Source organism: Capra hircus, chromosome 14 (genome assembly GCF_001704415.2).
Source record: "Capra hircus breed San Clemente chromosome 14, ASM170441v1, whole genome shotgun sequence".
Taxonomy (NCBI): domain Eukaryota; kingdom Metazoa; phylum Chordata; class Mammalia; order Artiodactyla; family Bovidae; genus Capra; species Capra hircus.
This window is the reverse complement of record NC_030821.1, coordinates 35271340-35299045: the sequence shown is the minus strand read 5'-3', so window position 1 is coordinate 35299045 and position 27706 is coordinate 35271340. Positions and strand designations below refer to the sequence as shown.

The window sequence follows — 27706 nt, the reverse complement described above, 5'->3', positions numbered from 1 at the left end:
TCAAATTTAGAAATTTATTTATAAAAGTTAATTATTTTTGCTTTTAAAAAACAATTATTCAATTCATGAAGAGTAACCAAAAACAAATCTCATCAAAATGTATTACAATAGTCTTTCACAGAATCAATAGCTTTTTAAAAAACCACCAGTGAATACTTTACTGTAAAACCACAGTGTAAAAAATAGAAACTTTAATTCTAGTGACTAGACTGAAAGCTGATAAATAATCTTCAAAGGGAAAAAACACTTGAGGGGAAAAAAAACGGTATAACGTGTAAAGCCGGAAATTTAAATATCAGTTTAGTTCCTCATTGCTAACATGGCATTTATATCCCAGATGAGATTTCGTAATTGATCCATAATTTGCTTCAGCTGTTGATTCTTCTGTTTGAGTTTCTGCAGAAACAAAAGAATTTATCAAAAAATGTTTCATGAAATACAGACCATGAAGATATAAGATTAAAATGTCATTAAGTCAGAACTCTAATGAACCAGACAGAAATTAAGCTAAACACTTCCTTAAGGCAGAGGAGGAGTAGGAAATGGCAACCCACTCCAGTATTCTTGCCTGGAAAATTCCATGGACAGAGGAGCCTGGTGGGTTACAGTCCATGCGGTCGGTCCCAAAGAGTTGGACACGACTGAGGGACTAAGCATGCACTTAAGGCAGAAGGTCTCAATACTTTTCTGGCTGCAAACATCCACTGAAAGGCATAATAAATTCTAATTCAGCCTACAGAGCCTATGGCTCCAGCCCCCTACCTCCTTTTCCTCCTCCATTCGAACCACTAAAGAAAATAAGCTAAATGTTCAATTACAAAACCTAAGCATATAGGTTTCCACAAGGCAGTGTAGCTTAATGGTTAAGAATATAAGCCCTAAAGCCTGGGTTCTCTGGGTTTACGCTCAGCTCCTTCACTAAGTAAATATTACTTAATCTCTCTGTGCGTCAGCTTCCACAACAGAAAAATGGGGATAGTAACTGAACCTATTTCATAAGGGTTGTTATGGAGAGTAAAAGATCTGATTCACGTCAAGTGTTAGCAGTGAGCCTAGCATACGAGTAAGTGAAAGTGAGTTAAAAGTCAAAGTGTCAGTTGCTCAGTTGTGTCGGACTCTTTGAGACCCCATAGACAACAGCCCGCCAGGCTCCTCTGTCCATGTGATTCTCCACGCAAGAATACTGGAGTGGGTAGACGTAAGCATTCAACAAATGTTACTGGTAGGCACAGAACATAAACTGTCAATAGAGAATATAAAGTATAATAAAAATGCAATTGATCTTTCAAACGTGGCAGAAGTCACTAATTTCTCTAAGCATGAAGTGCAATCTACTTCTAATTCTGAAAACTGAAGACAGGATGCCACAGCCCTGATAGAATCTTCTTCATAACTGAGATTTGCTGGATGCCCTGAATGCACATGGAATGTGTCTGTTATCTCCAGATCTGGCTCTCTAACAGGCCACAGTTTATCAACTTCTTATTAAGCATCTTTCCTTCAAATCGTATGTAGTAAATGTCTGTGTCGATAAAACAAGATCAAAATAGAGAATTTCAAAGTGTTCACTAGTTGTTATAATAATCATTACTCTTAAGTGACCTCTTGGAAATATTACATTTGGAAGTAATACATTTAGTTAGATAATTTTAAAGACACTACATTAAAATACCTCTAGATCAAGTCATACATAATCATGTTCATTTAAGGAGACCTAGAAATGTTAATTTTGATTTATTGAAGAGCAAACTGAGATTAAATAAATTGTTCATATTCTATCTAGAGTCAGAGAGGGAACAGGAGGAAAGGAGCCAAAAGGGAGGAGGAAGAAATTCCTCTTGGTATTCAGCTTCTTGAAAGGCCAAGTTTGGTGACAGAAGCTTAGTGATCACATTTTCCGTATTCATTAAGCAGTAACTGGAAGTAATAAAATTATATTAATGAGTGGTTAAAAAGAGACTTTCAAATCAGTATCAAAACAGAGGTTACAAGTGGCTCCTACAATGGTTTCATCAATGGAATAAATGCTACTTTCAAGAATACTCACTTGGAAATATAAATTCTGATATTAAAAAATTTAGCTTCATTAACTCAAACAATAAAGAGAACTAAAAAACGGTAGGATATGTTCAAGGTAATACTCAACTTTAGGGAACAGTAAAAATTTTTAATGTAAAGAATGCCATATTATAAGGCATTAGGATAGTTTGTCTCAAAGAGACCACCAAGTTTTAAATTTTTAAAAATTAGCATGCAACTAAAAAATACCTGGGGCCAAAATACATCATGAAAATATCAACACCAAAGCTGACAGCTATGCTTATTAGTGGTTAAACTGTAAATAAATTTTCATGACATGATACAGGATTTAATATATACAATCTTGCCACTGATTGATTTTAACAGAGGTTGACAGCTGCTATTATCAAAATCCATCAGCTGTGCCTAATTTGTTACATTAACAGGTGAATGTGTAAGTAGAGTACTGAAAAAAATGTTTATGCTAAGTAATACTATGTAATTTAATATTCATCCAAAGGCTGTGACAATTGATCAAAGCAGTCTGTCCTCTGTGTCCATGGTTCTGCATCTGCAGATTCAGTCAGCTGCAGATTGTGTAGTACTGAGTATTTTACTGAAAAAAATCTGCATGTAAGTGGACCTGCACTATCCAAACCTGTGTTGGTCAAGGGGCAGCTGTGGTTGAAAAATCAAACCACAATATTTCGACTTTTAATAGCATCTGTGTAATTATGTAATTAAATTGTTTAGTCGCTCAGTCATGTCTGACTCTTTTGTGACCCCACGGACTATAGCCTGTCCATGGGATTCCCTAGGCAAGAATACTAGAACGGGTTGCCATTTCCTTCTCCAGGGGAGCTTCTCGACCCAGGGACTGAACCCACATATCCTACACTGGCAGGCAGATTCTTTACCACCAAGCCACCAGGGAAGCCCGTAATTAGCTTAGACCAACATTTTACCATCTGAAGGTGGTTATTTAAAATAAACATTTTTCACAGAAACACTCAGGTATGTGTGCCATTAAGGCAGAAAAATATATCAATTGATCATGAGTTTACTCAGTGTTTTATAATTTTTCAATTATATTTTAATCTTATATTCCAGGAGGGAGGTACAAAATTTGAAGAAGTGGAGGAAAGGAAAAAATAATTAGTAGCACTAATTATACATAAGATAAGTTGGTTAATAGGATATGTATTATGTTTAATTCACATTTATGATGCTTTATTTAAGGAATAAGTTAAAAACATTTTTGGGTCAAAAAATCCACTTTGGTTTTTAGCTGTTAACTTTATTCTCTTTTGCCTTTTTAAGGGGAATTTCAATTTGAGTTAACCAAATATTAGGCCTCTCCCCTTGGGAAAAAAAATAAATATATATATATATATATTTTTTTTTTTTCCCAAACTTTAAACTTTTTAGGATGGACCTTAAGAGTGTCATTCAGAGTGAAGTAAGCCTTTTTTTTGGTCTCTGTTTATCACTTAGTTCTTCAGTCTTTCCTCAAATTAGACTGACAATTTCCAGGAGTAAGAGAGAGCTATGAGGCCAATCAAATGAATACTTCTACCGCCACTCAAGAGAAGATACTTTCTCTCTAAATTCTCTTTAAATTTTTTTTTCCAATGGAAATACAGGGCTAAGCTTTAAATCTGTTTAATTTAAAACATTTAATGGATTCTTTCCTTTTTGTAATAATCTTCAGTTCAATACCATGTTAAATGAAACAAGTTTTACCCCAAAGCCAGAAGCACATACAACAGCAAATTCAACAGATTCAAATGGTTTAATCAAAATCAAAAAGTGTTCTCAAATGCCTGAAGTAGAAATGGGAACAGAATTTAAAATATGGGCTTTTATTCCAAAACTAAATAAACCTTCAGAAATACTATTTTGTGTAGTGAAATAAACTTACTGCAGATACACACTGTGGACTAAACACGTTTCTTTTTTTTCTCTCAAACCCTAATAAAATGGCAGGAGGGGAATGAAAAGGCTATAAATTCCCATGGAGAAAAATGATCAGAAAGGAGACAATAGTAGATACCAGGTGGCACATTTTAAGGTGGGGCATAGAAGGGGAATAGTAAATGACAGGAATGAGAAATGACATGGGGGGAAACCACTGTACCACCCAGAAGGATGCCACTGAGAATGGCTGATCCTCCATGGAGAACTGGAGGCAAGTGCCACCGCAAAGTCTGCTGTGAGGCCTGGGGACGAAAGCTGGAAGCGAAGAGCTACAGAAACAAGCAAGAGCCTAGGCTGCTCATTCCTACTTCTCACCAACACGGGACTGAGTCCCCTCTCCAGAGTTCCGTACCCACTCCCCCTTTGAGGGAACCAGGTTTGTTTCTTATGAACCAAATAGCTGGGGATTCCAGGATTCAGTGCCACCAGCACAGAAGGCAAGAAGACAGGAGACTATCCCTCTGTGTAGGACACTGGAAGATTCTGAACAGCCCTAAAGAAAAAAATCTCAGCAAATGATCCTTGGGGTTCCCTCAAAGAAAAAAGCCAGCTTGTTTCCAATCTTGCTATGATGAAAGCCAATTCACAAAGCCTGTGATTAGTGTCTTAGTGCCTCACTCCCAAATAGAAATGGCTCATGTTTAAGCATCCGAAGCTCCACAGATCTTTGATCCTCCATCTACAAAGACAACAAAACATAATAGACAGGGGTTGACAAACGATGGCACGTAACCTGTTTTTGTAAGGCCCGTGAACTGAGGATGGTTTTTACATCAGAACAGGATAACCATGTCTCACAAAGCCTAAAAATATTTATAACTAGACTTTTAAAAATCTACCAAATGCCATATGAGAAGATTAAGGAAGAACACATTTTAATTTCTGAGGGAAATTAATTTACAACATATAATTTTATATGCAGCGAACAATCAACTGGACAGATACGCAAAGACTAAAACCTTCAGTTCGGTTCAGTCGCTCAGTCGTGTCCGACTCTGCCACCCATGAATTGCAGCATGCCAGGCCTCCCTGTCTATCACCAACTCCCAGAGTTCACTCACACTCATGTCCATTGAGTCAGTGATGCCATCCAGCCATCTCATCCTCTGTCGTCCCCTTCTCCTGCTGCCCCCAATCCCTCCCAGCATCAGAGTCTTTTCCAATGAGTCAACTCTTCGCCTGAGGTGGCCAAAGTAATGGAGTTTCAGCTTTAGCAGCAGTCCTTCCAAAGAACACCCAGATCTCCTTTAGAATGGACTGGTTGGATCTCCTTGCAGTCCAAGGGACTCTCGAGAGTCTTCTCCAACACCACAGTTCAAAAGCAGCAATTATTCCATGCTCAGCTTTCTTCACGGTCCAACTCTCACATCCATACATGACTACTGGAAAAACCATAGCCTTGACGAGACGGACCTTTGTTGGCAAATTAATGTCTCTGCTTTTCCATATGCTGTCTAGGTTGGTCATAACTTTCCTTCCAAGGAGTAAGCGTCTTTTACTTTCATGAGTGCGGTCAACATCTGCAGTGATTTTGGAGCCCCCCAAAATAAAGTCTGACACTGTTTCCACTGTTTCCCCATCTATTTCCCATGAAGTGATGGGACCAGATGCCATGATCTTCGTTTTCTGAATGTTGAGCTTTAAGCCAACTTTTTCCCTCTCCTCTTTCACTTTCATCAAGAGGCTTTTTGGTTCCTCTTCACTTTCTGCCATAAGGGTGGTGTCATATCCATGTCTGAGGTTATTGATATTTCTCCCGGCAATCTTGATTCCAGCTTGTGCTTCTTCCAGCCTAGCGTTTTTCATGATGCACTCTGCATATAAGTTAAATAAGCAGGGTGACAATATACAGCCTTGACATACTCCTTTTCCTATTTGGAACCAGTCTGTTGTTCCATGTCCAGTTCTAACTATTGCTTCCTGACCTGCATATAGATTTCTCAAGAGGCAGGTCAGGTGGTCTGGTATTCCCATCTCTTTCAGAATTGTCCACAGTTTATTGTGATCCACACAGTAGGAGGCTTTGGCATAGTCAGTAAAGCAGAAAGAGATGTTTTTCTGGAACTCTCTTGGTTTTTCGATGATCCAGCGGATGTTGGAAATTTGATTTCTGGTTCCTCTGCCTTTTCTAAAAACAGCTTGAACATCAGGGAGTTCACAGTTCACATATTGCTGAAGCCTGGCTTGGAGATTTTTGAGCATTACTTTACTAGCGTGTGAGATGAGTGCAATTGTCTGGTAGTTTGAGCATTCTTTGGCATTGCCTTTCTTTGGGATTGGAATGAAAACTGACCTTTTCCAGTCCTGTGGCCACTGCTGAGTTTTCCAAATTTGCTGGCATATTGAGTGCAGCCCTTTCACAGCATCACCTTTCAGTATTTGAAATAGCTCCACTGGAATTCCATCACCTCCACTAGCTTTGTTCATAGTGATGCTTTCTAAGGCCCAATTGACTTCACATTCCAGGATATCTGGCTCTAGGTGAGTGTTCACACCATTGTGATTATCTTGGTCATGAAGATCTTTTCTGTACAGTTGTTCTGTGTATTCTTGCCACCTCTTCTTAATATCTTCTGCTTCTGTTAGGTCCATACCATTTCTGTCCTTTATCGAGCCTGTCTTTGCATAAAATGTTCCCTTGGTATCTCTAATTTTCTTGAAGAGGTCTCTAGTCTTTCCCATTCTGTTGTTTTCCTCTATTTCTTTGCATGATCGCTGAGGAAGGCTTTCTTATCTCTCCTTGCTATTCTGTGGAACTCTGCATTCAGATGCTTATATCTTTCCTTTTCTCCTTTACTTTTTGCTTCTCTCTTTTCACAGCTATTGTAAGCCCTCCCGAGATAGCCATTTTCATTTTTTACATTTCTTTTCCATGGGGATGATCTTGATCCATCTCCTGTACAATGTCACGAACCTCCGTCCATAGTTCTTCAGGCACTCTATCAGATCTAGTCCCTTAAATCTATTTCTCAATCCACTGTATAATCATAAGAGATTTGATTTAGGTCATACCTGAATGGTCTAGTGGTTTTCCCTACTTTCTTCAATTTAAGTCTGAATTTGGCAATAAGGAGTTCATGATCTGAGCCACAGTCAGCTCCTGGTCGTTTTTGCTGACTGTATAGAGCTTCTCCATCTTGGCTGCAAAGAATATAAACAATCTGATTTCGGTGTTGACCATCTGGTGATGTCCATGTGTAGAGTATTCTCTTGTGTTGTTGGAAGAGGGTGTTTGCTATGACCAGTGCATCTTCTTGGCAAAACTCTATTAGTCTTTGACCTGCTTCATTCCATATTCCAAGGCCAAATTTGCCTGTTACTCCAGATGTTTCTTGACTTCCTACTTTTGCATTCCAGTCCCCTAAAACGAAAAGGACATCTTTTTTGGGTGTTAGTTCCAGAAGGTCTTGTAGGTCTTCATAGAACCGTTCAACTTCAGCTTCTTCAGTGTTACTGGTTGGGGCATGGACTTGGATTACCATGATATTGAATGGTTTGCCTTGGAAACGAACAGAGATCATTCTCTCATTTTTAAGATTGCATCCAGGTACTGTATTTCAGACTCTCTTGTTGACCATGATGGCTACTCCATTTCTTTTAAGGGATTCTTGCCCACAGTAGTAGATATAATGGTCATCTGAGTTAAATTCACCCATTCCAGTCCATTTTAGTTCGCTGATTCCTAGAATGTTGACGTTCACTCTTGCCATCTCCTGTTTGACCACTTCTAATTTGCCTTGATTCATGGATCCAAAATTCCAGGTTCCTATGCAATATTGCTCTTTACAGCATTGGATCTTGCTTCTATCACCAGTCACATCCACGACTGGGTATTGTTTTTGCTTTGGCTCCATCCCTTCATTCTTTCTGGAGTTATTTCTCCACTGATCTCCAGTAGCATATTGGGCACCTACCGACCTGGAGAGTTCCTCTATCAGTATCCTATCATTTTGCCTTTTCATACTGTTCATGGGGTTCTCAAGGCAAGAATACTGAAGTGGTTTGCCATTCCCTTCCCTATATTTCTCCTGAAGAAGCCACTGTATGAACCTTACAAACAAGGGAGGAAATAAACCAAGAAAGAGGAAGATGGGAGGCTGAGGAGATAGTAAAATTAACTGAAGAGGTGAAGGAAAGGCCCTAGGACAGTAGTTGAATACCAGGCTTAGTGAGCATTCAATTCAGACCTAGCAAGATCGCCCCAGCAAGACAGAGGATTCTGGGGGCAGGGTGGAATGGGGGGAACAAACCTATAAGTCAGCTGATAATTTGATGCTGGAAAGTTGGGAAACAGTACTGAGCTGCTCCCACAGATGCATAAAGAACTAATCAAAATTTTTCAAAATTACAGAACTATTAACTCTAGGAAAACAAAAAATTGTTCAAGGAAATATAACTCTGGTTTCCTACGTGGTTTAGCAATAAACAGTATCTATGTGCCATAATAATATGAACACAGAATATTTACTGAATCCCAATTATGACATAACCACACTGAAAGAATTGGAGGGAAGGAAAGAGGTAGGTGGGTCCCAGACAGAGACCATAAAGAGACCTACATCCTAATATGGAGAAATACTTTTACATGTCAACTGCTTTGTATCAATTATATCCTTACCTTAAACTTCACAAAATTCTAGCTAGTAAGAATGTTTTGATTACACACTGTCAAGGAATTACTATATTCAGATTATTTGAAAAGAAAGTGAAAGTGAAGTCGCTCAGTCATGTCTGACTCTTTGCGGCCCCATGGACTGTTCCCCACCAGACTCCTCCATAGAATAGGCTATTTCAAAATCATATTAGAAAAAGGGAGAAACTTAGAGAAATAGGAAGTGAAATGAAACTTATCTTTAGAGAAATGATCTCATCCTGAAGCTTTTCTCTCCCCTGCCCCACCAAAATATCATAATATCTTCTAGGTTAGAGAACAAACTATATTTAAGTCACAAGTAGCATTCTGAAATCAACGTTATCATCATGATGGTGTTTTATTTACCTATACATTTCGTAATATCCTTACTACAGAGAAAAATAATAGAACATATCCATTGTGAACTAATATATAAGATTATCAACAGAAACATATAACACTTCTTAATATATGGATGTCTCATCTCTCTGGACTACCAAACACCACTTACTCTTCAAGATTTAACTTAAAAGTTTCCCCTCCTAATCACTACTGTAAATTCTTTATGCTTATTACTGTTAAATTTGCTGAAAATATTCTTAATGTAGTCTACCTCATAAAATTTTCTTAAATGTTATTTTAGAAAAATCATTTTTTTACTGAGTTTTTATATATATTTTTCTTTTAGTTTTCTAATATTTTGTTTTACAAGTCTTATTTTCAACTCTGAAATTCATTTTGACACATGGTGTAATGTAAAAACTAGCTAAATTTCCCCCAAAGTGTCTATTTTTAAAGACTAATTTTCCACATAATCCCTCTTATGTCATATTAAATTCTCATATATTAATATAATAGTAAGACAGTTTTTCTGAATATTATTTCACTAATCTGTCTGTATAACTGTAAGGGATTTGATTTAGGTCATACCTGAATGGTCTAGTGGTTTTCCCTACTTTCTTCAATTTAAGTCTGAATTTGGCAATAAGGAGTTCAAGATCTGAGCCAGTCAGCTCCTGGTCTTGTTTTTGCTGACTGTATAGAGCTTCTACACCTTTGGCTTCAAAGAATGTAATCAATCTGATTTCAGTATTGACCATCTGGTGATGTCCATGTGTAGAGTCTTCTCTTGTGTTGTTGGAAGAGGGTGTTTGCTATGACTGTGTGTTCTCTTGCAAAACCCTATTAGCTTTTGCCCTACTTTGTTCTGTACTCCAAGGCCAAATTTGCCTATTACTCCAAGTATTTCTTGACTTCCTACTTTTGTATTCCAGTCCCCTATAATGAAAAGGATATCTTTTTGGGTGTTAGTTCTAGAAGGTCTTGTAGGTCTTCATAGAACCATTCAATTTCAGCTTCTTCAGCATTACTGGTTAGGGCATAGACTTGGTTTACTGTGATATTAAATGGTTTGCCTTGGAAATGAACAGAGATCATTCTGTCATTTTTGAGACTGCATCCAAGTATTGCATTTTGGACTCTTGTTGACCATGATGGCTATTCCATTTCTTCTAAGGGATTCTTGCCCCCAGTAGTAGATACAGTGGTCATCTGAGTTAAATTCACCCATTCCAGTCCATTTTAGTTTCCTGATTCCTAAAATGTTGATATTCACTCTTGCCATTTCCTGTTTGACCACTTCCAATTTGCCTTGATTCAGGACCTAACATTCCAGGTTCCTATGCAGTATTGCTTTTTATAGCATCGGACTTTGCTTCTATCACCATTCACATCTAAAACTGGATGGTGTTTTTGCTTTGGCTCCGTCTGTTCATTCTTTCTGAACTATGGACGGAGGTTCGTGACACTGTACAGGAGACATGGATCAAGACAGTCCCCAAGAAAAGGAAATGCAAAAAAGCAAAATGGTTGTCTGAGGAGGCCTTACAAATAGCTGTGAAAAGAAGAGAAGTGAAAAGCAAAGGGAAGGAAAGATATACCCATTTGAATACAGAGTTCCAAAGAACACCAAAGAGAGATAAGAAAGCCTTCCCCAGTGATCAATGCAAAGAAATAGAGGAAAACAATAGAATGGGAAAGACTAGCGATCCCTTCAAGAAATTTAGAGATACCAAAGGAACATTTCGTGCAGAGATGCGCTCAATAAAGGATATAAATGGTATGGACCTAACAGAAGCAGAAGATATTAAGAAAAGGTTGCAAGAATACACAGAAGAACCATACAAAAGAGATCTTCACGACCCAGATAACCATGATGGTGTGATCACCCACTTAGAGCCAGACATCCTGGAATGCGAAGTCAAGTGGGCCTTAGGACATATCACTACGAACAGAGGTAGTGGAAGTGATGGAATTCCAGCTGAGCTATTTCAAATCCTGAAAGATGATGCTGTGAAAGTGCTGCACTCAATATGCCAGCAAATTTGGAAAACTCAGCAGTGGCCACAGGACTGGAAAATGTCAGTTTTCATTCCAATGGATGTGAGAGTTAGAATATAAAGAAAGCTGAGCGCCGAAGAATTGATGCTTTTGAACTGTGGTGTTGGAGAAGACTCTTGAGAGTCCCTTGGACTGCAAGGAGATCCAACCAGTCCATTCTAAAGGAAATCAGCCCTGAATATTCATTGGAAGGACTCATGTTGAAGCTGAAACTCCCAATACTTTGGCCACCTGATGCAAAGAATTGAATCATTGGGAAAGACCCTGATGCTGGAAAAGACTGAAGGTGGGAGGAGAAGGGGATGACAGAAGATGAGATGGTTGGATGGCATCACAGACTCAATGGATATGAGTTTGAGTGATGGACAGGGAGGCCTGGCATGCTGAAGTTCACAGGGTCACAGAGTCAGACACAACTGAATGACTGAACTGAATTGAATCTGTTCTTATGCCAGTATTTCACACTTAATTATTGTTTTTATAATATGCTTCATCTAACATTTTAATTTTTAAAGCAAAGAGTCTGTTCGTTTTATTATTCTTACTGGAATTTTTTTTATTATATGTATTTGAGTATGCTCTCAAGGAAAAAAGTTCCAATTTTTTGTTTGTTTTTTGATTGGTATTGCACTAAAACCTTACTATTTTGTGCAATTTCAAGAGAATTCACATTTGTACTTGGAGTGTTACTAACACTATTCTGTAAAGCAATTATCTTTGAATTAAAAAATAAATAAAAAACTATGAAATAATCAAGACTGGCATTTTTAGAGTAGTTATTGCCCACGTAAGAATGTCATGTGTTTTTTCAACTGTTCAAAATTTCTTTATGAGTCTGGCTAGGGGTTTATGAATTCTGTTTATCTTTTCAAAGTACCAGCTTTTAGTTTCATTCATCTTTGCAATTGTTTTCTTTGTCTCTATTTCATTTATTTCTGCTGTGATCTTTATGGTTTCTTTCCTTCTACTAACATTAGGTTTTATCTGATCTTTCTCTAGTCACTTTAGGTATAAGATTAGGTTCTTTATTTGGGATTTTTCTTGGGAAGGGACAGTTAGGGAGTTTGTGTTGGACATGTATACACTTCTATATTTAAAATGGATAACAAAAAGGACCTACTGTACAGCACATGGAATTCTGCTCAATGGTATGTGGCAGCCGGAATGGGAGGGCAGTTTGGGGGAGAATGGATACATGTGTAAGTATGGCTGAGTCCCTTTGCTGTTCACCTGAAACTATCATAACATTGTTAATCAGCTATACTCCAATATAACATAAAAAGTTTTACCAAAAAATAATCCTTTTATATATATTAAGTTTAGTCTCATATATTATGGAAATCCTAACTACTTAATATTTGTTGTTGCAACTGTGAATAGGATCTTATAATCTAACTGGTTTATAACATTATAGGAAAATGGTATAAATCTTTAAGCTCTTTTATCAAATACTTACTGCCTCTACTTGTTAATCAGTGAGCTGCTTTGAGCTGCAGAAGCTTAAGCTATAATGTTATGTACTACCTTAACAAACTTAACAAATTTGTATATAATAACTTTTGCTTCATAAAGGTTGTTTCACTGGCTATAATTTCTAAAATAGCATCAAATACAGTAGTATAAGGCATCTTATTTTCTGCCTGTTTTTAATATGACTGGAGAAGGAAATGGCAACCCACTCCAGTATTCTTGCCTGGAGAATCCCATGGACAGAGGAGCCTGGTGGGCTGCTGTCCATGGGGTAGCACAGAGTCGGACACAGCTGAAGTGACTCAGCATGCATGAATGCTTTGAAGAAGGAAATGGCAACCCTTGCCTGGAGAGTCCCGTGGGTGGGGGAGCCTGGTGGGCTGCCATCTATAGGGTCACACAGAGTCGGACACGACTGAAGCAACTTAGCAGCAGCAGCAGCAGCAATATGACTAGTTCTGTATTTCATTTCTATGAAAAATGTTGACTACATATTTGAGATTAAACATTCTTTTTTTAAGACTATCACATTAATAATTTTAAGCATTCTTTGAGTCAGCAACATTTTAAGTCTATCAAATGTCTTCTAGATCTGAGGAAAAACAATTTTTTTCAATCTGGCCTACAGACCTTATATAAGTAAACTAAGTCATCCTCCTCTACCTCAGAAAACCCTCTTTGGCTGTGGTAGATTAATGTCCTGATGAATTCTATTAACTAGCATTAAGAATTTCAGGAGTGAGGCAGGAGGTGGGGCCACTTATTTTTAAGTAAAGCACCAAGGCTGGTAGTTTTATTTTGTGTGCTATTTGTTAGCCATGCTTCTATCCCAGAATGGACCGACAACACCCCTTATTTCCCTGTGTTTCAAGAGAACTATCTGAACATTATCTTCTGAACTTCTGAAAGTACTCAGCAATAAATTCAAGTTAGGAACTTTTGTAGGGTGAAGGGTGGGATGGGGCAACTTGATAACTCTCAATTTCTTATTCAGCTGTTGAGACATTCACATCTCCTACTTGTAAAGTATTATCATTTGCTGCTCCAAATAATGCTGTAACCTAGAGAGCTACAATTCTGCCTGGAAAAGAAAATGTAACTGGGTCGTGACAGAGTGCCTATGAGGCCTTTCCAAGAGCTTTACTGCCTGAATTCTGGGATCTTCTGACTGACTAGATGGCATTTCTGTTTACCTCTGAGTTTGGGGTTGTACTCTTAAGTAGGTTAAATTTGCCACAGAAACAACTTCAGGTCCAAATTATGTTTTTGCGTTACATAGACTCCCTTTTAATTTTTATCAATAATTCAGAAATGTAAGACATACAGACTAGCAACTCACTTTATTGACTTCCGCAATTTCTCGCCTCTCTTCACTAGCAAAACGAGGTGGGCCAGCCCGGTCATCTTTTGAGCCATCTTCTTCCACATATGGAATAAGTTGCTGAGAGTGACAGACACAAGTTAAAAGTCAAAGATATGACACGCAATTTCCAATTATACTGGCATAGATAATCATCCAATTAAGATCAATTTTACACTTTTATCTTAACAGTACAAAAATACATTTTAATTCAAGTGATGGCCTAAAATAAAAGCATTAGAAGTATATATCATTTCAATAAGTTCTGTACATTTGCTTTTTGGGTTTCTTTTGAAAAACAGTCCTTTTAGCAAAATTAGTTGTCACATGTAATTAAGTAATGTCCTACTCAGTCGATCAGCAAATATTTAATTTGCAGACACTGGGTGAGCAGACACTGCAAAAATAATGCCAAATAAGATACAAGTCCTACCCTTAAGTACTTTATGTCCATTCAGCTAGAATAGGCTGCCTTGATCTATACTAGAAAGAAAGGAACTTCATGGACATATATAATATACTTGTGATTTACTTGTTATCAAAGTGTCTATGTAGATTTCTAGATGTCTTATATTTGGGAGAAAGTTTTTTTGTAAGAGAAAAAGTTTATATAGCAATGAAACTTCCAGCAGAATTATAATTAGATATGTATAGATTTGTGATGACATTTGTTTGATGAAACCCCTTAGAGAGTCACCAGAGGCTTGTCTCTTCCATCTTATATCACCAATGCAGGAATAGGACAGAGGTAAGTAACTAGTATAACCAGTAATCAATCTGGCCGAACTTCTGTGAATTCTTGGGACAAATATAAATTTGCCTACATCCACAACTACTTTCTTCCTTTCCTCTCTCCAAATGCAGACAGTGATCCTTCATCTCAAATACATTTAGTCTTCATTCCTGTACACTGATTCCTCTGCCCTCCTGACTTCCCTAATTTCCCCTGACCTCACCTGACTGTTTTCTTCCATTTTCATCTAAACAAGTTCTCCCATTTGGAAGGGGCGGGAGGCGGGGACCCAAACTCTATCCCTCCTACCACCTACTGCTTTCTTCTTTTGTTTTTAGTCTAAGCTTCTTGAAAGATGGATATCCACTTTTTGGCTTCAGTTCCTTACTTTCTGTTTAATCTTCAGCTCACTGTGATCTGACTTCTGTTGCTATCTTTCCACCAAAGCTCCGACCAAATGTACCAACAAATTTCCTCTAGTAAAATCTGCTGGACAGTTTTCATTCCTTATTTTCCTTGACTTTTCTGCAGCCTCTGTCAGAGTCCACCATATTTCTGACCCTCCACATCTCTGACCACTTTTTTTTCAGGCTGTATTGCAGTTTACTCTTTCCCTGTTCACCCCATATATGCTGCTCACTCAAATAAGCAAGCACTGATGACATGAAACTATTCTTTATATAGAGTGAGAGAACATCTAACCCCACTCCCTGCCACCAGCTACCTCTGCTGGCAGAGATTATCACTTGTCAATAGGAAAGGACCACCTATAAAAATAACCGTATACCTGATTAACTAAAATATACCTATGACCCAAGATTAAACTTAAATAAATATATTTAAAAACTAGAGTGATTCTACTAAGATAATTTAATAATGATAAAAAATGGTTATAACCTTTTATCCATAAAGAACTTACATGAAAACCACTGTAAAAGTATTTTACAATACTATTAAAATGTCTACTAAGACATCATGCACTGACTTAATTAAAATGAGACACTGAGAGCAATAATAGAAGTTGCCACAGATAATCTCCGATAATCTCCCCCAACAACAAAAATTCACTATCAGCCTGGATGCTAAAGTCTGCAAGAAATTATCAACATGAAAAGACAGTTCTATATATATACACACACACATATATCTCACAATTTCATCTTTTCTAGTCAAAAGTGAAACCAGTATGATCAAAATCTGGAAATACTGTGAAAATAGAAGAGAAAAAGGGAAAAAATTACAAATGTCCTAAGCCTCTTACATTCACCCTCCCTTGACCACTAAAACTTGCCTCCACTGGAATGGGATCCATCCCTCCGCAGTTTTCATTGCATTTATCATAGACCAATCTCAGCTTCCTGAAGAGAATAGAAAGTTGGCGAAGATGATCCTGTAGTTTTGCTAACCGGTCTTGGTATGTTCCAGTATGGTAAGTGACACCATTTGGCAGCTTCTCGGACAAAAACCCCAAAACATAAAGTAATGAAAATCAAGATTTTCTTTAAGCAAAGCTAACAAACAGAAACAGTCTTTGAGCAATGCATAAAAGCCAGCTGTTCCTGACAATGAATCAAGTGCAACTTTAAGAATTTAACAGTAATATATGCTCATTTATTAATTAGCTCCTTAGCATACTGTCAAGCAGTTCTATAAGACTTTGTGATAAGCCTTTCTGATCAGCTGAAATGCTTTCTGCCTCTCACTTTTGATTATATTTATACCACAGCTTTATATTATAACTAAAAAGAATATACAATTTTAATATCACTTAAGATAATGTAAAAGCAGCAAGGTGCTGAACTCAACCAGAAGCTGAATTCAAACAACTCAAAATACAATTTTAAGGAAAAGAAGAAGAAAAGGAAAAAAATGAAGATAGGACTTTTCAGTAGAAGAAAAAGAAGAGTATGCTGCTATTGTTGCAAAAACAATCTCAAGATACCTTAACTATTATAATTAAGATGCTCTAGACATGCATTCAGAGAAGGCAATGGCACCCCACTCCAGTACTCTTGCCTGGAAAATGCCATGGACATAGGAGCCTGGTGGGCTGCAGTCCATGGGGTTGCTAAGAGTCAGACACGACTGAGCGACTTCACTTTCACGTGTTGGAGAAGATGGCAACCCACTCCAGTGTTCTTGCCTGGAGAATCCCAGGGACAAGTGAGCCTGGTGAGCTACCGTCTATGGGGTCGCACAGAGTCGGATACGACTGAAGTGACTTAGCGGCAGCAGCAGCAGCAGGCATGCATTAAAACATAAAGCTGTCACCAAAAGTTTTACTTTAAAAAGAAATCAATAGCAGGCAATATATAGTAACAAATCAATCTGTACTTGAAAATTATTAATAAATTATTGCAAATAACTGCTACGATCATAACTGTCTTGGATGCTTATATATTTTTAATTCAGGAATTTTACCAAAAGAAGCCAAGATACATACTGAAATGACAAAAATCACACGTAAATGGAAAAACTGACTACTACTTACAACTAAATGCACATTTTGTGCAGTGCTGAAACTTACAAAATCTTCCTATCTGTGTACATCTTTACAATATTTTATTCCCACAATTTGATCTGTGAAATTATCCTAAAACTAGAATTAACAAAGTTTGTACCATGGTTTCTAGTATACAAGGTAATTTCATTAAAATCACTAATTCATACACTTATCGTAGGGATTATAAAGTGACTTAAAATCAAAAGTCCAACTAATGTCTAATAGCTAGAAGATCAATCCAGTCTTTTCTAAACCTCACTTCATCCTTTTTTTCTTTTCTAAACAGCTGAGGTAGGAATCAAAAAAAGCCTGATACAGTGTTCAGAGAAGAAAGAAAATAAGAGCCACTATTGTTCCAAGTAGGTAAAACCATAAATACGGAGGGGGAAAAAAAAAAGACCAAAGGCATATACGTAGTTATATATATATATAGTTATTAAAAGGTAATAATAGTTCATAAAAGATGTAATAGGAAGATAGGCTTAATAATTGATTTTCTTCTTTTATCTCATTTCTAAATTTCCTATAATGTTATGGTTTATAACTTAAGGAGATGGATCTTTTAAAATTCTTTGAAATTAGTTTTTTATAATATTAGGATTTTTGGAAATTTTCAAGCATTAAAACATTCTGCACATGATATCTCAAAGAGAAGGGTTAAAGTATCAAAGACTCAATTAGTGAAAACAGTTTAAAGGACAAAAGCATTGAGAGTTCACCCTCCACAATACTATGTGGGATTTCTCATGATCTTTCAATTTATGAACTTTCAAAACATTAAAAAATAAGAAAAAATTTTCAAAGGGTCACTGCTTTCTTGTTTGGGTGACAATAAGAAATATAATAATTACACTTTACATACAGAAGCAGGCTATACCTTTATTATGGTATCACATTTTTTTGTACTATTATGGTACTACATTTTTTTGTACCTACATTGTAGATACTATACACTTTGCCTATATTTTGTATTTAATAAAGACTAGAAGATACTCATGATGTACTCTGCATAGAAGTTAAATAAGCAGGGTGACAATGTACAGCCTTGACGTACTCCTTTTCCTATTTGGAAACAGTCTGTTGTTCCATATCTAGTTCTAACTGTTGCTTCCTGACCTGCATACAGATTTCTCAAGAGGCAGGTCAGGTGGTCTGGTATTCCCATCTCTTTCAGAACTGTCCACAGTTTATTGTGATCCACACAGTCAAAGGCTTTGGCATAGTCAATAAAGCAGAAATAGATATTTTTCTGGAACTCTCTTGCTTTTTCGATGATCCAGCAGATGTTGGCAATTTGATCTCTGGGTCCTCTGCCTTTTCTAAAACCAGCTTTAGAAGTTCACGGTTCACGTATTGCTGAAGCCTGGCTTGGAGAATTTTGAGCATTACTTTACTGGCATGTGAGACGAGTGCAATTGTGTGGTAGTTTGAGCATTCCTTGGTATTGCCTTTCTTTGGGATTGGAATGAAAACTGACCTTTTCCTGTCCTATGACCACTGCTGAGTTTTGTGCTGGGCTGGAAGAGACACAAGCTGGAATCAAGATTGCCAGGAGAAATATCAATAACCTCAGATATGCAGATGACACCACCCTTCTGACAAAGTGAAGAGGAGCTAAAGAGCCCCTTGATGAAAGTGAAAGAAGAGAGTGAAAAGCCTGGCTTAAAGCTCAACATTCAGAAAATGAAGATCATGGCATCTGGTCCCATCACTTCATGGAAGTAGATGGGGAAACAGTGGAAGCAGTGTCAGAGTTTATTTTGGGGGCTCCAGAATCACTGCAGATGGTGATTGCAGCCGTGAAATTAAAAGACGCTTACTTCTTGGAAGGAAAGTTATGATCAACCTAGATAGCATATTCAAAAGCAGAGACATTACTTGGCCAACAAAGGTCCATCTAGTCAAGGCTATGGTTTTTCCAGTGGTCATGTGTGGATGTGAGAATTGGACTGTGAAGAAAGCTGAGCACCAAAGAATTGATGCTTTTGAACTGTGGTGTTGGAGAAGACTCTTGAGAATCCCTTGGACTGCAAGGAGATCCAACCAGTCCATTCTAAAGGAGACCAGTCCTGGGTGTTCACTGGAGGGACTGATGCTAAAGCTGAAACTCCAATACTTTGGCCACCTCATGCGAAGAGTTGACTCATTGGAAAAGACTCTGATGCTGGGAGGTATTGGGGGCAGCAGGAGAAGGGGACGACAGAGGATGAGATGGCTGGATGGCATCACTGACTCGATGGACATGAGTTTGAGTGAACTCCGGGAGTTGGTCATGGACAGGGAGGCCTGGCGTGCTGCGATTCATGGGGTCACAAAGAGTCATACGCACATTTCTATCTCTATTTAGTATAGTACACATGTGTAAGAGTATGTTTTGTATTTAAAAGCTGAGCACAAAAGAATTGATGCTTTTGAACTGTGGTGTTGGAGAAGACTCTTGAGAATCCCATGGACTGCAAGGAGATCCAACCAGTCCATTCTGAAGGAGATCAGCCCTGGGATTTCTTTGGAAGGAATGATGCTGAAGCTGCAACTCAAGTACTTTGGCCACCTCATGCGAAGAGTTGACTCAATGGAAAAGACTCTGATGCTGGGAGGGATTGGGGGCAGGACGATTAGGGGATGACAGAGGATGAGATGGCTGGATGGCATCACTGACCCGATGGACACGAGTCTGAGTGAACTCTGGGAGTTGGTGATGGACAGGGAGGCCTGGCGTGCTGCGATTCATGGGGTCGCAAAGAGTCGGACACGACTGAGCAACTGAACTGAACTGAATAAACATGATCCAAGGATCATCTGCATGGAGATCCAACCAGTCCATCCTAAAGGAAATCAGTCCTGAATACTCACTGGAAGGACTGATGCTGAAGCTGAAACTCCAATAGTTTGGTCACCTGATATGAAGAACTGACTCACTCATTCCCCTGATGCTGGGAAAGACTGAAGGTAGGAGAAGAAGGGGACGACAGAGGATGAGATGGTTGGATGGCATCACCGACTGGATGCACATGAGTTTGAGCAAGCTCCGGGAACTGGTGATGGACAGGGAAGCCTGGCATGCTGCATTCAATGGGGTCGCAAAGAATCAGACATGACTGAGTGACTGAAATGAACTGGGGAGAGAGGTTAGACAGGTAGCAGAGGAGGAGGAATGTTCACTGTAATGTCCCTTTTCATTTCTGAATTCAGAATATATTTTATATTTTTTTAAAAAAGGTAAGATTTAAAGCATAACAAATAGAACCAAAGCAATACTTTTCCATGCAGTGAATCAACCTAGGTTCTAGTGATTTGGAGGGAGACATCTGTTAGCCCCATGAAATTTTATTCAGAATGTTTCTTTATATGTGCAGTCTTCTCAGAAGAGAGCCTATAGTTTCCATCAGATTCTCAAGAGGCTAAAGGACAACTAATAAAGACGGACTTCTCTAAAACCAATGCTCAGAAATAACCTCAGAAGTTGGTATTTATGGCACGTCATGCTTCTGGATTAATAATAAAGAAGGTAATTTTAAAAATTTGAACTTAAAAATGTATTAACAAATAGTTTATATGTAGTCTTGTTTGTATCACTTCTCCTCCCAGCTTTCTATAAATTAAGGAGCACACTGTTGCTTAATTTACAGCCGATGATGATATGGCCCAAAGGGTCTTAGTGAGTTAAAACACAGAATTCACAAGCACAAAGGAATAGTTATTGTAGTCCTTACAAATTGGCTTTGAATATATGTCCACATGTAATCTAGTTATTGATAGTATCTTTTGAGAGTTCAGTTCTTTCACTGTCAGTCATGGATGTGTATTAGCTCTCTGTTCATAATATAAACTGTTGATAGCAAGTTAGTATAATAAAGAGGTTAGTAGAAAAAGCTACCAGTCCTACATGATGTTGAGTAAATTCTACTTTCTTTAAGTCTCAGTTTCCTTAATTGTAAAATAGAGATAAAAATACTTCTTAGAACTGTTATTATAACAATGTACCTGACTAAGGAAAGTATTTGATACATGTTAGCTATTAGCTCTACTAGTCCAATACAGCAGCTTAAAAATAAATAATTGCTAAATTCTGAGAGAGCATTTAATTTGTATTTTAATCATTTTACATTTTAATCTGTAAATTTTTAAAATAATTGCCAAAGATTTCATATCTCCTCTTGGATTCCCTTTTTATCTCACAGTGGCTTATTAACAGGGTCTTACAATATTTCCGTACAGTTGTACTACTTCTAGAATCAAGAGGAAAAATACCCCAACCATTTTATTTAAAAAGGCAATAAAACACAACTAAACACTTATTTAGTGTACCAGCTGAAATAACAGTTTCAAAGTTCTAAGCGTCTGAGGACCTGGTTTCAAATTTACCCTACACTGACTATCACCTCTGTCATTTCACCTCTCAGAGCCATAGAATCCTCATCCATAAAACAAGAATGATATCCACATCACACAGTAGTAAGATAAGCCTTAAAAATGGGTTAGTAAAATAGGAAAATGGTGCTGGAATGACATGATATCCAAATGCAAAAAAAAAAAAAAAAAAAAAGACAGATCCATATCTATCATTATTTTAAGAAAGTAACTCCATGTGGATCATAGACCTAAATGTAAAACCTAAGACTATAAAACTTCAGAAGAAAACATAAGAAATCTTTGGGTTAGGGAAAGAGTATGGCACCAAAACCCAAAATCTGTAAAAGGACAAATCAATAAATTGGATTTCATCAAAATTTAAAATATCTGTTCTTCAAAAGACAATGTGAAGAGAATAAAAAGACATGCCACAGGCTGGGAGAAAGTACTGATGAAACAGAAAGACATACAATTCCAAAAAAAAGGAAAAAGAAAGACACTAACAACTACTGGCAAGGACGAGGAAACTTTTGGAAAAGTTTCTTAAAATGGTAATCAGTCATTTCCCTCATAACCCAGAAATTCCATGCCTAGGCATCTACCTACTCAAGAGAAATGAAACACATGTTCACATAAACATTTGTAGCTGAACACTCAGAAGTATTATTTATAATAGCTCCAAAGTGGATACAAACCAAATGGCCATCAACAGATACACTAATTGTGATATATTCATACAATAGAATACTGTTCAGCAATGAAAAGGAATGACCTATTGATATTTGTTGAGTGAAAGAAGCCAGATCCGCGCCCCCCCACCAATCATAGTGTATGATTTCATGTGTATGAAACTCTAGAAAATGCCAACTAGCTATGATGCCAGAAAGCAAAAGAGAGACTGCCTGTGGATGGAGAGCCAGAAGTAAAGATTTAAAAGGGACACGAGAATGTGCTCACTTCTCCACAGAGGGAACTGTGGGGTGACGGACGTTGGTTTCACAAGTACACGTGTCAAAACTTTGAATAAATGCATTGTATTGGGAATCAGTTATACCAAAATAAAGCTGTTTAGCAAAAATGGTTAGCAGAATCTGAATTCAACTCCTTGAACCATCACAAAGTATTCTGTGGAAAAATATGAGATTAAAATAACCCAAAGAGCGTGGAGGAGTGAGGCCCACCTATACCTTGAAAGATACAAGAGTTCGCCTAGAGCCTACAGAACCTGGTGGAATCTAGAAAATGCGGCTTCATCCTTTTCAGAAATCTGGTCTGCAAAACATCACCTTCACATCTTGGGGACAGACACTTTATCGGGGAACACTTCTGAATGTAAATGGGGGCGACCCCATACTCGTGGATTGCCCAGGGCCGCCGCATCGACGCCGAGGGACCCCAGGTAACAATTAAACCAGCTGCTCCTTCCCTCTCAGAAGCCCCTCGCTTTCTCCAAGCACGCCCCGGAGCGGGGCCCGCCCTCCTTCCCACCTGCATGTTCCTCAGGAGCTGGAAGATCTCCATGGTGCGGTACACGATGTCTTGGACCGTCTCCTGCCCGATTCGGCAGAGCGATGCAGTGTTAACCTCTCGGGCCGCCTGCTGGGCCTGGGGCCCGGCGAAGGGCCCGGGCGCCATCCCCGACGCCGCCAACGGAGGGGTGGACATGGCGTGGCAGCGGCGTCAGGTCAGCAGGGCTGGAGGATAGGTGTCGGGGATGTCCCCCCGACGCTGCTCGACCTCAGGCCTCGGCTTAAGTAGGAGCTTGTGAGACTCGGGCGGTCTGATTTCAAAACAGCGGCCGCCACTTCCGCCACGGTGACGTGGCGCGCCGTCAGACGTCACAGGGCCCGCCCACTCGGCTGGTCCCTGGGAACCTGTGGTTCAAGGACGACTGGGATTGGACTGGACGCGCGGGCGGGTCGGGTCGGACGTGTTGAGCAGCCAATCACCGGGTGCACTCCAGACAGAGGGGGCGGTGTGCACGGTGGAAGGCAGGTGGCCTTTCCCACAGTTCGTTTCCCAGTCTGAGCCAGTGGTTAAAATTCTTAATAGAACTCTGAATTCGCGTTAATTTCCTTGCTGATTATTGCCTTGTCACGAGCCTACGAAGTTTGTAGTATTACTTTCCTTTCACAACTAGAAGGCAGACTCAGAGGGGGTAGTTCGACGTGTTTCGTCACAAACAACTTGCAACTGAAGACCTGAAATTTGAGTTTTTGATATTCCAAGCTTCACTGTGACATGATACTAATTTCCCACCTGTTGTTGTTTCCTGCTAAAAAGTCCGTTTATTTGACAAGGTTTCCTGATCACGGAAAGTATAAAGTTAACACTTCTGTCTCTCATGGCACACAATTCCTCCACTTCCTTCCCTTTTGTCACTTTGGCACTATGTTATATATAATTTTCAGTCTGTTTTCTTTCTGACTTCTCCTTGTTTTATTCACACACACCAGATATCCTGGACTAATATTCAAAGTTAGCACTGCCCAACTGTGGACAAATCACATCAGCGTCCATGTAAAGTCTGGAGTAACCATCAGTTCAGTTGTCTCTCAGTCGTGTCCGACTCTTTGAGACCCCATGGACTGTGGCCAGACTTTCCTGTCCATCACCAACTTCTGGAGCTTGCTCAGACTCATGTCCATCCAGTCGGTGACATCCAACCATCTCATCCTCTGTCGTCTCCTTCTCCTCCTGCCTTCAACCTTTCCCAGCATCAGGGTCTTTTCCAGTGAGTCAGTTCTTTGCGTTAGGTGGCCACAGTATTGGAGCTTCAGCTCAGGCATCAGTCCTTCCAATAAATATTCAGGGATGATTTCCTTTAGGACAGAATGGTTGGATCTCCTTGCAGTCCAAGAGACTCTTCAAGAGTCTTCTCCAGCACCATAGTTCAAAAGCATCAGTTCTTTGGTGCTCAGCTTTCTTTATAGTCCAGCTCTCACATCCATACATAACTACTGGAAAAACCATAGCTTTGACTAGATGGACCTTTGTTGGCAAAGTAATGTCTCTGCTTTTTAATATACTGTCTAAGTTGTTCATGGGCTTCCCTAGTAGCTCGGATGGTAAAGCATCCACCTGTAATGCAGGAGACCAGGGTTCAATCCCTGGGTCGGGAAGATCTCCTGGAGAAGGAAATGGCAACCCAATCCAGTATTCTTGCCTGGAGAACCCCACGGACAGAGGAGCCTGATGGGCTACAATCTATAGGGTCGCAAAGAGTCGGACACAACTGAGCGACTAACACACACACATACACACACAAGTTGTTCATAGTTTTTCTTCCAAGGACCAAGTGTCTTTTATTTATTTTATTTATTTATTTATTTATTTTACCAAGTGTCTTTTAATTTCATGGCTGCAGTCACCATCTGAAGTGATTTTGGAGCCCAAGAAAATAAAGTCTGTCACTGTTTCCATTGTTTCCCCATCTATTTGCATGAAGTGATGGGACCAGATGCCATGATCTTCCTTTTGTTGATGTTGAGTTTTAAGCCAACTTTTTCACTTTCAATAAAGTTTTTTAGTTCTTTCAGTCAGTTCAGTCGCTCAGTTGTGTCTGACTCTTTGCCACCCCATGAATGCAGCACGCCAGGCCTCCCTGTCCATCACCAGCTCCTGGTGTTCCCTCAAACTCATGTCCATTGAGTCAGTGATGCCATCCAGCCATCTCATCCTCTGTCATCCCCTAATCCTCCTGCCCCCAATCCCTCCCAGCATCACAGTCTTTTCCAATGAGTCAACTCTTCCCATGGGGTGGCCAAAGTACTGGAGCATCATTCAGCTTTAGCATCATTCCCTCCAAAGAACACCCAGGACTGATCTCCTTTAGAATGGACTGGTTGGATCTCCTTGCAGTCCAAGGGACTCTCAAGAGTCTTCTCCAACACCACAGTTCAAAAGCACCAATTCTTCAGTGCTCAGCTTTCTTCACAGTCCAATTCTCACACCCATACATGACTACTGGAAAAACCATAGCCTTGACTAGACGGACCTTTTTTGGCAAAGTAATGTCTCTGCTTTTCCATATGCTATCTAGGTTGGTCATAACTTTCCTTCCAAGGAGTAAGCCTCTTTTAATTTCATGGCTGCAATCACCATCTGCAGTGATTTTGGAGCCCCAAAACTAAAGTCTGACACTGTTTCCACTATTTCCCCATCTACTTCCCATGAAGTGATGGGACCAGATGCCATGATCTTTGTTTTCTGAATGTTGAGCTTTAAGCCAACTTTTTCACTCTCCTCTTTCACTTTCATCAAGAGGCCTTTTAGTTCCTCTTCGCTTTCTGCCATAAGCATGTTGTCATCTGCATATCTGAGGTTATTGATATTTCTCCCAGCAATCTTGATTCCAGCTTGTGCTTCTTCCAGCCCAGCGTTTCTCATGATATACTCTGCATAGAAGTTAAATAAGCAAGGTGACAATATAAGGATGGTGTCATCTGCATATCTGAGATTATTGATATTTCTCCTGGCAATCTTGATTCCAGCTTGTGCTTCATCCAGCCCGGCATTTCACATGATGGGAAACTTTTGGGATTGTTGATAGTATTAAGTGAGATTCTGAATATAAAGTACTTATACTTCAAAGCATAAGTATTCAATAAATGTGTTCACATGTGTAACAGTGAGAAGAAATAGGTAAAGTGAGAAGTAAGGAATAAAGTTGTCCCAGGACAGAGGCAATAGGAATATCAGGGGACATAAACAGGAAAAGAAGGCCATAATAACAAAGTTGACAATCGTCTGAGAGATTGAAGGAAAATCAAGGTAATATCATACCATGGAAGCCACAGGAAGCACAGGTTATTTCAGAAAGGAGCTCTTGGTGAACAGTGTGAGATCCTGCTGTAAAAGGAGGTATCTTAATTTAAAGAATGGGAATATTAAGTGGAAAATTCTTGCCTGACATCATGTAGAAAAAATGGTGAAGTGAGATAGCAACTATGTGTTCAATCCAGGAGCTATGCTGCCTTTTTCCTCTGCAACAGAATATCCGATTTTAATAGACAGCAGGGTGAATATGTGTCTCAGTCTTCATTACATGTTGGCAAGGCTGTTTTACCGGGTCATAGCCAGTGGGTTAGAAGCATGGGTGACACGTGAGGCTATTGGCAGTTATGTCTAAAAGAAGGGAGCCATCTGAACAGCATGATAACCAATGAAACAAACAGGCAACCTGTGGAATTGGAGAAAATATTTCACAAACCATAATATTCACATAAGGGGCTAATATCCAAAATATATAGGCACTTATACCTCTAAGTAGCAAAAGGACAAATAATTAATTTAAAAATTTGACAGAGGCTCTCAATAGATATTTTTCTAAAGAAGACGTAAAAATGGCCAAAGAGTCCATGGAAAAAATCAAATCAAAATCATCAGGGAAATGCAAATCAAAATCACAAGGAGATATCACCTCACACCTATTAAAATGGCTATTATCAAAGATAAGAGATAAGAGTTGGCTACAATGTGGAGAAACGGGAACCTTTGTGCACTGGTGGTAGAAATGTGAATTGGAACAGCCACTGTGGAAAAGAGTATGGAGGTTCCTCAAAAACTTTAAAAATAAAACTACCATATTATGTAGCAATCACACTTCTGAGTATATATCCAGAAGACTTTAAATGAGGATTTCAAAGAGATATCTACATTTCCATGTTCATTGCAGCATTATTCACAGTAGCAGGGATGTAGAAATGACCCAAATAGTCATCAACAGATGAATGGATAAATAAAATGTGGTGCGTGCATGTATTTCAACCTTTAAAAAGAAGCAAATTCCATCCTTTGTGATAACAAGGATAGACCTACAAGATGTTATGATAAGTTAATTAAGTCAGTCACAGAAGATCAAATGCAGCCGTGATTTATCTTATATGAGAGGTCTAAAATAGTCAAATGTATAGAAGTAGACAATAGAATGTTGGTTACCAGGAAATGGAGACAGAGGTTTATGGGGAGTTTATAGGGGTTTCTAATGGATAAAGAAAGGTTAGTTATGCAAGATTAGAAAGTTCCAGAGATGTGATGTACAATATAATCAGTATAGTTAATAAGATATTGTATACTTTAAAATGTGTTAAGAGGGTTAATCTCATATTGTATCCTTAACACACACACACACAACCACAAAGGGACACAAGGAAATTGCTGGAGTGATGAATACATTTATTACCTTGATTGTGATGATGGTAAAATGAGCATATGCATATGTCCAAACTCACGAAGTTGTGTGCATTAATTGTGTGC

At 38.8% G+C, this 27706-nt stretch overlaps 1 protein-coding gene across 2 annotated transcripts; it reads right to left on the bottom strand.

Annotated features, from left to right (window-relative positions):
* MED30 (mediator complex subunit 30) lies at window positions 1–23278 on the bottom strand. Of its 2 annotated transcripts, XM_005689137.3 has the most exons (4): window positions 22937–23278; window positions 15884–16042; window positions 13839–13940; window positions 1–396 (listed from the first exon to the last, which is right to left on the bottom strand). In XM_005689137.3, exons 1-4 carry the CDS (start codon window positions 23111–23113, stop codon window positions 301–303), a joined length of 534 nt encoding a protein of 177 aa, XP_005689194.2. In that variant the 5' UTR covers window positions 23114–23278; the 3' UTR covers window positions 1–300. The 2 variants fall into 2 exon arrangements, with proteins under 2 accessions (XP_005689194.2, XP_017913861.1); XM_018058372.1 differs by lacking the exon at window positions 15884–16042 and having other exon boundaries at window positions 22937–23277.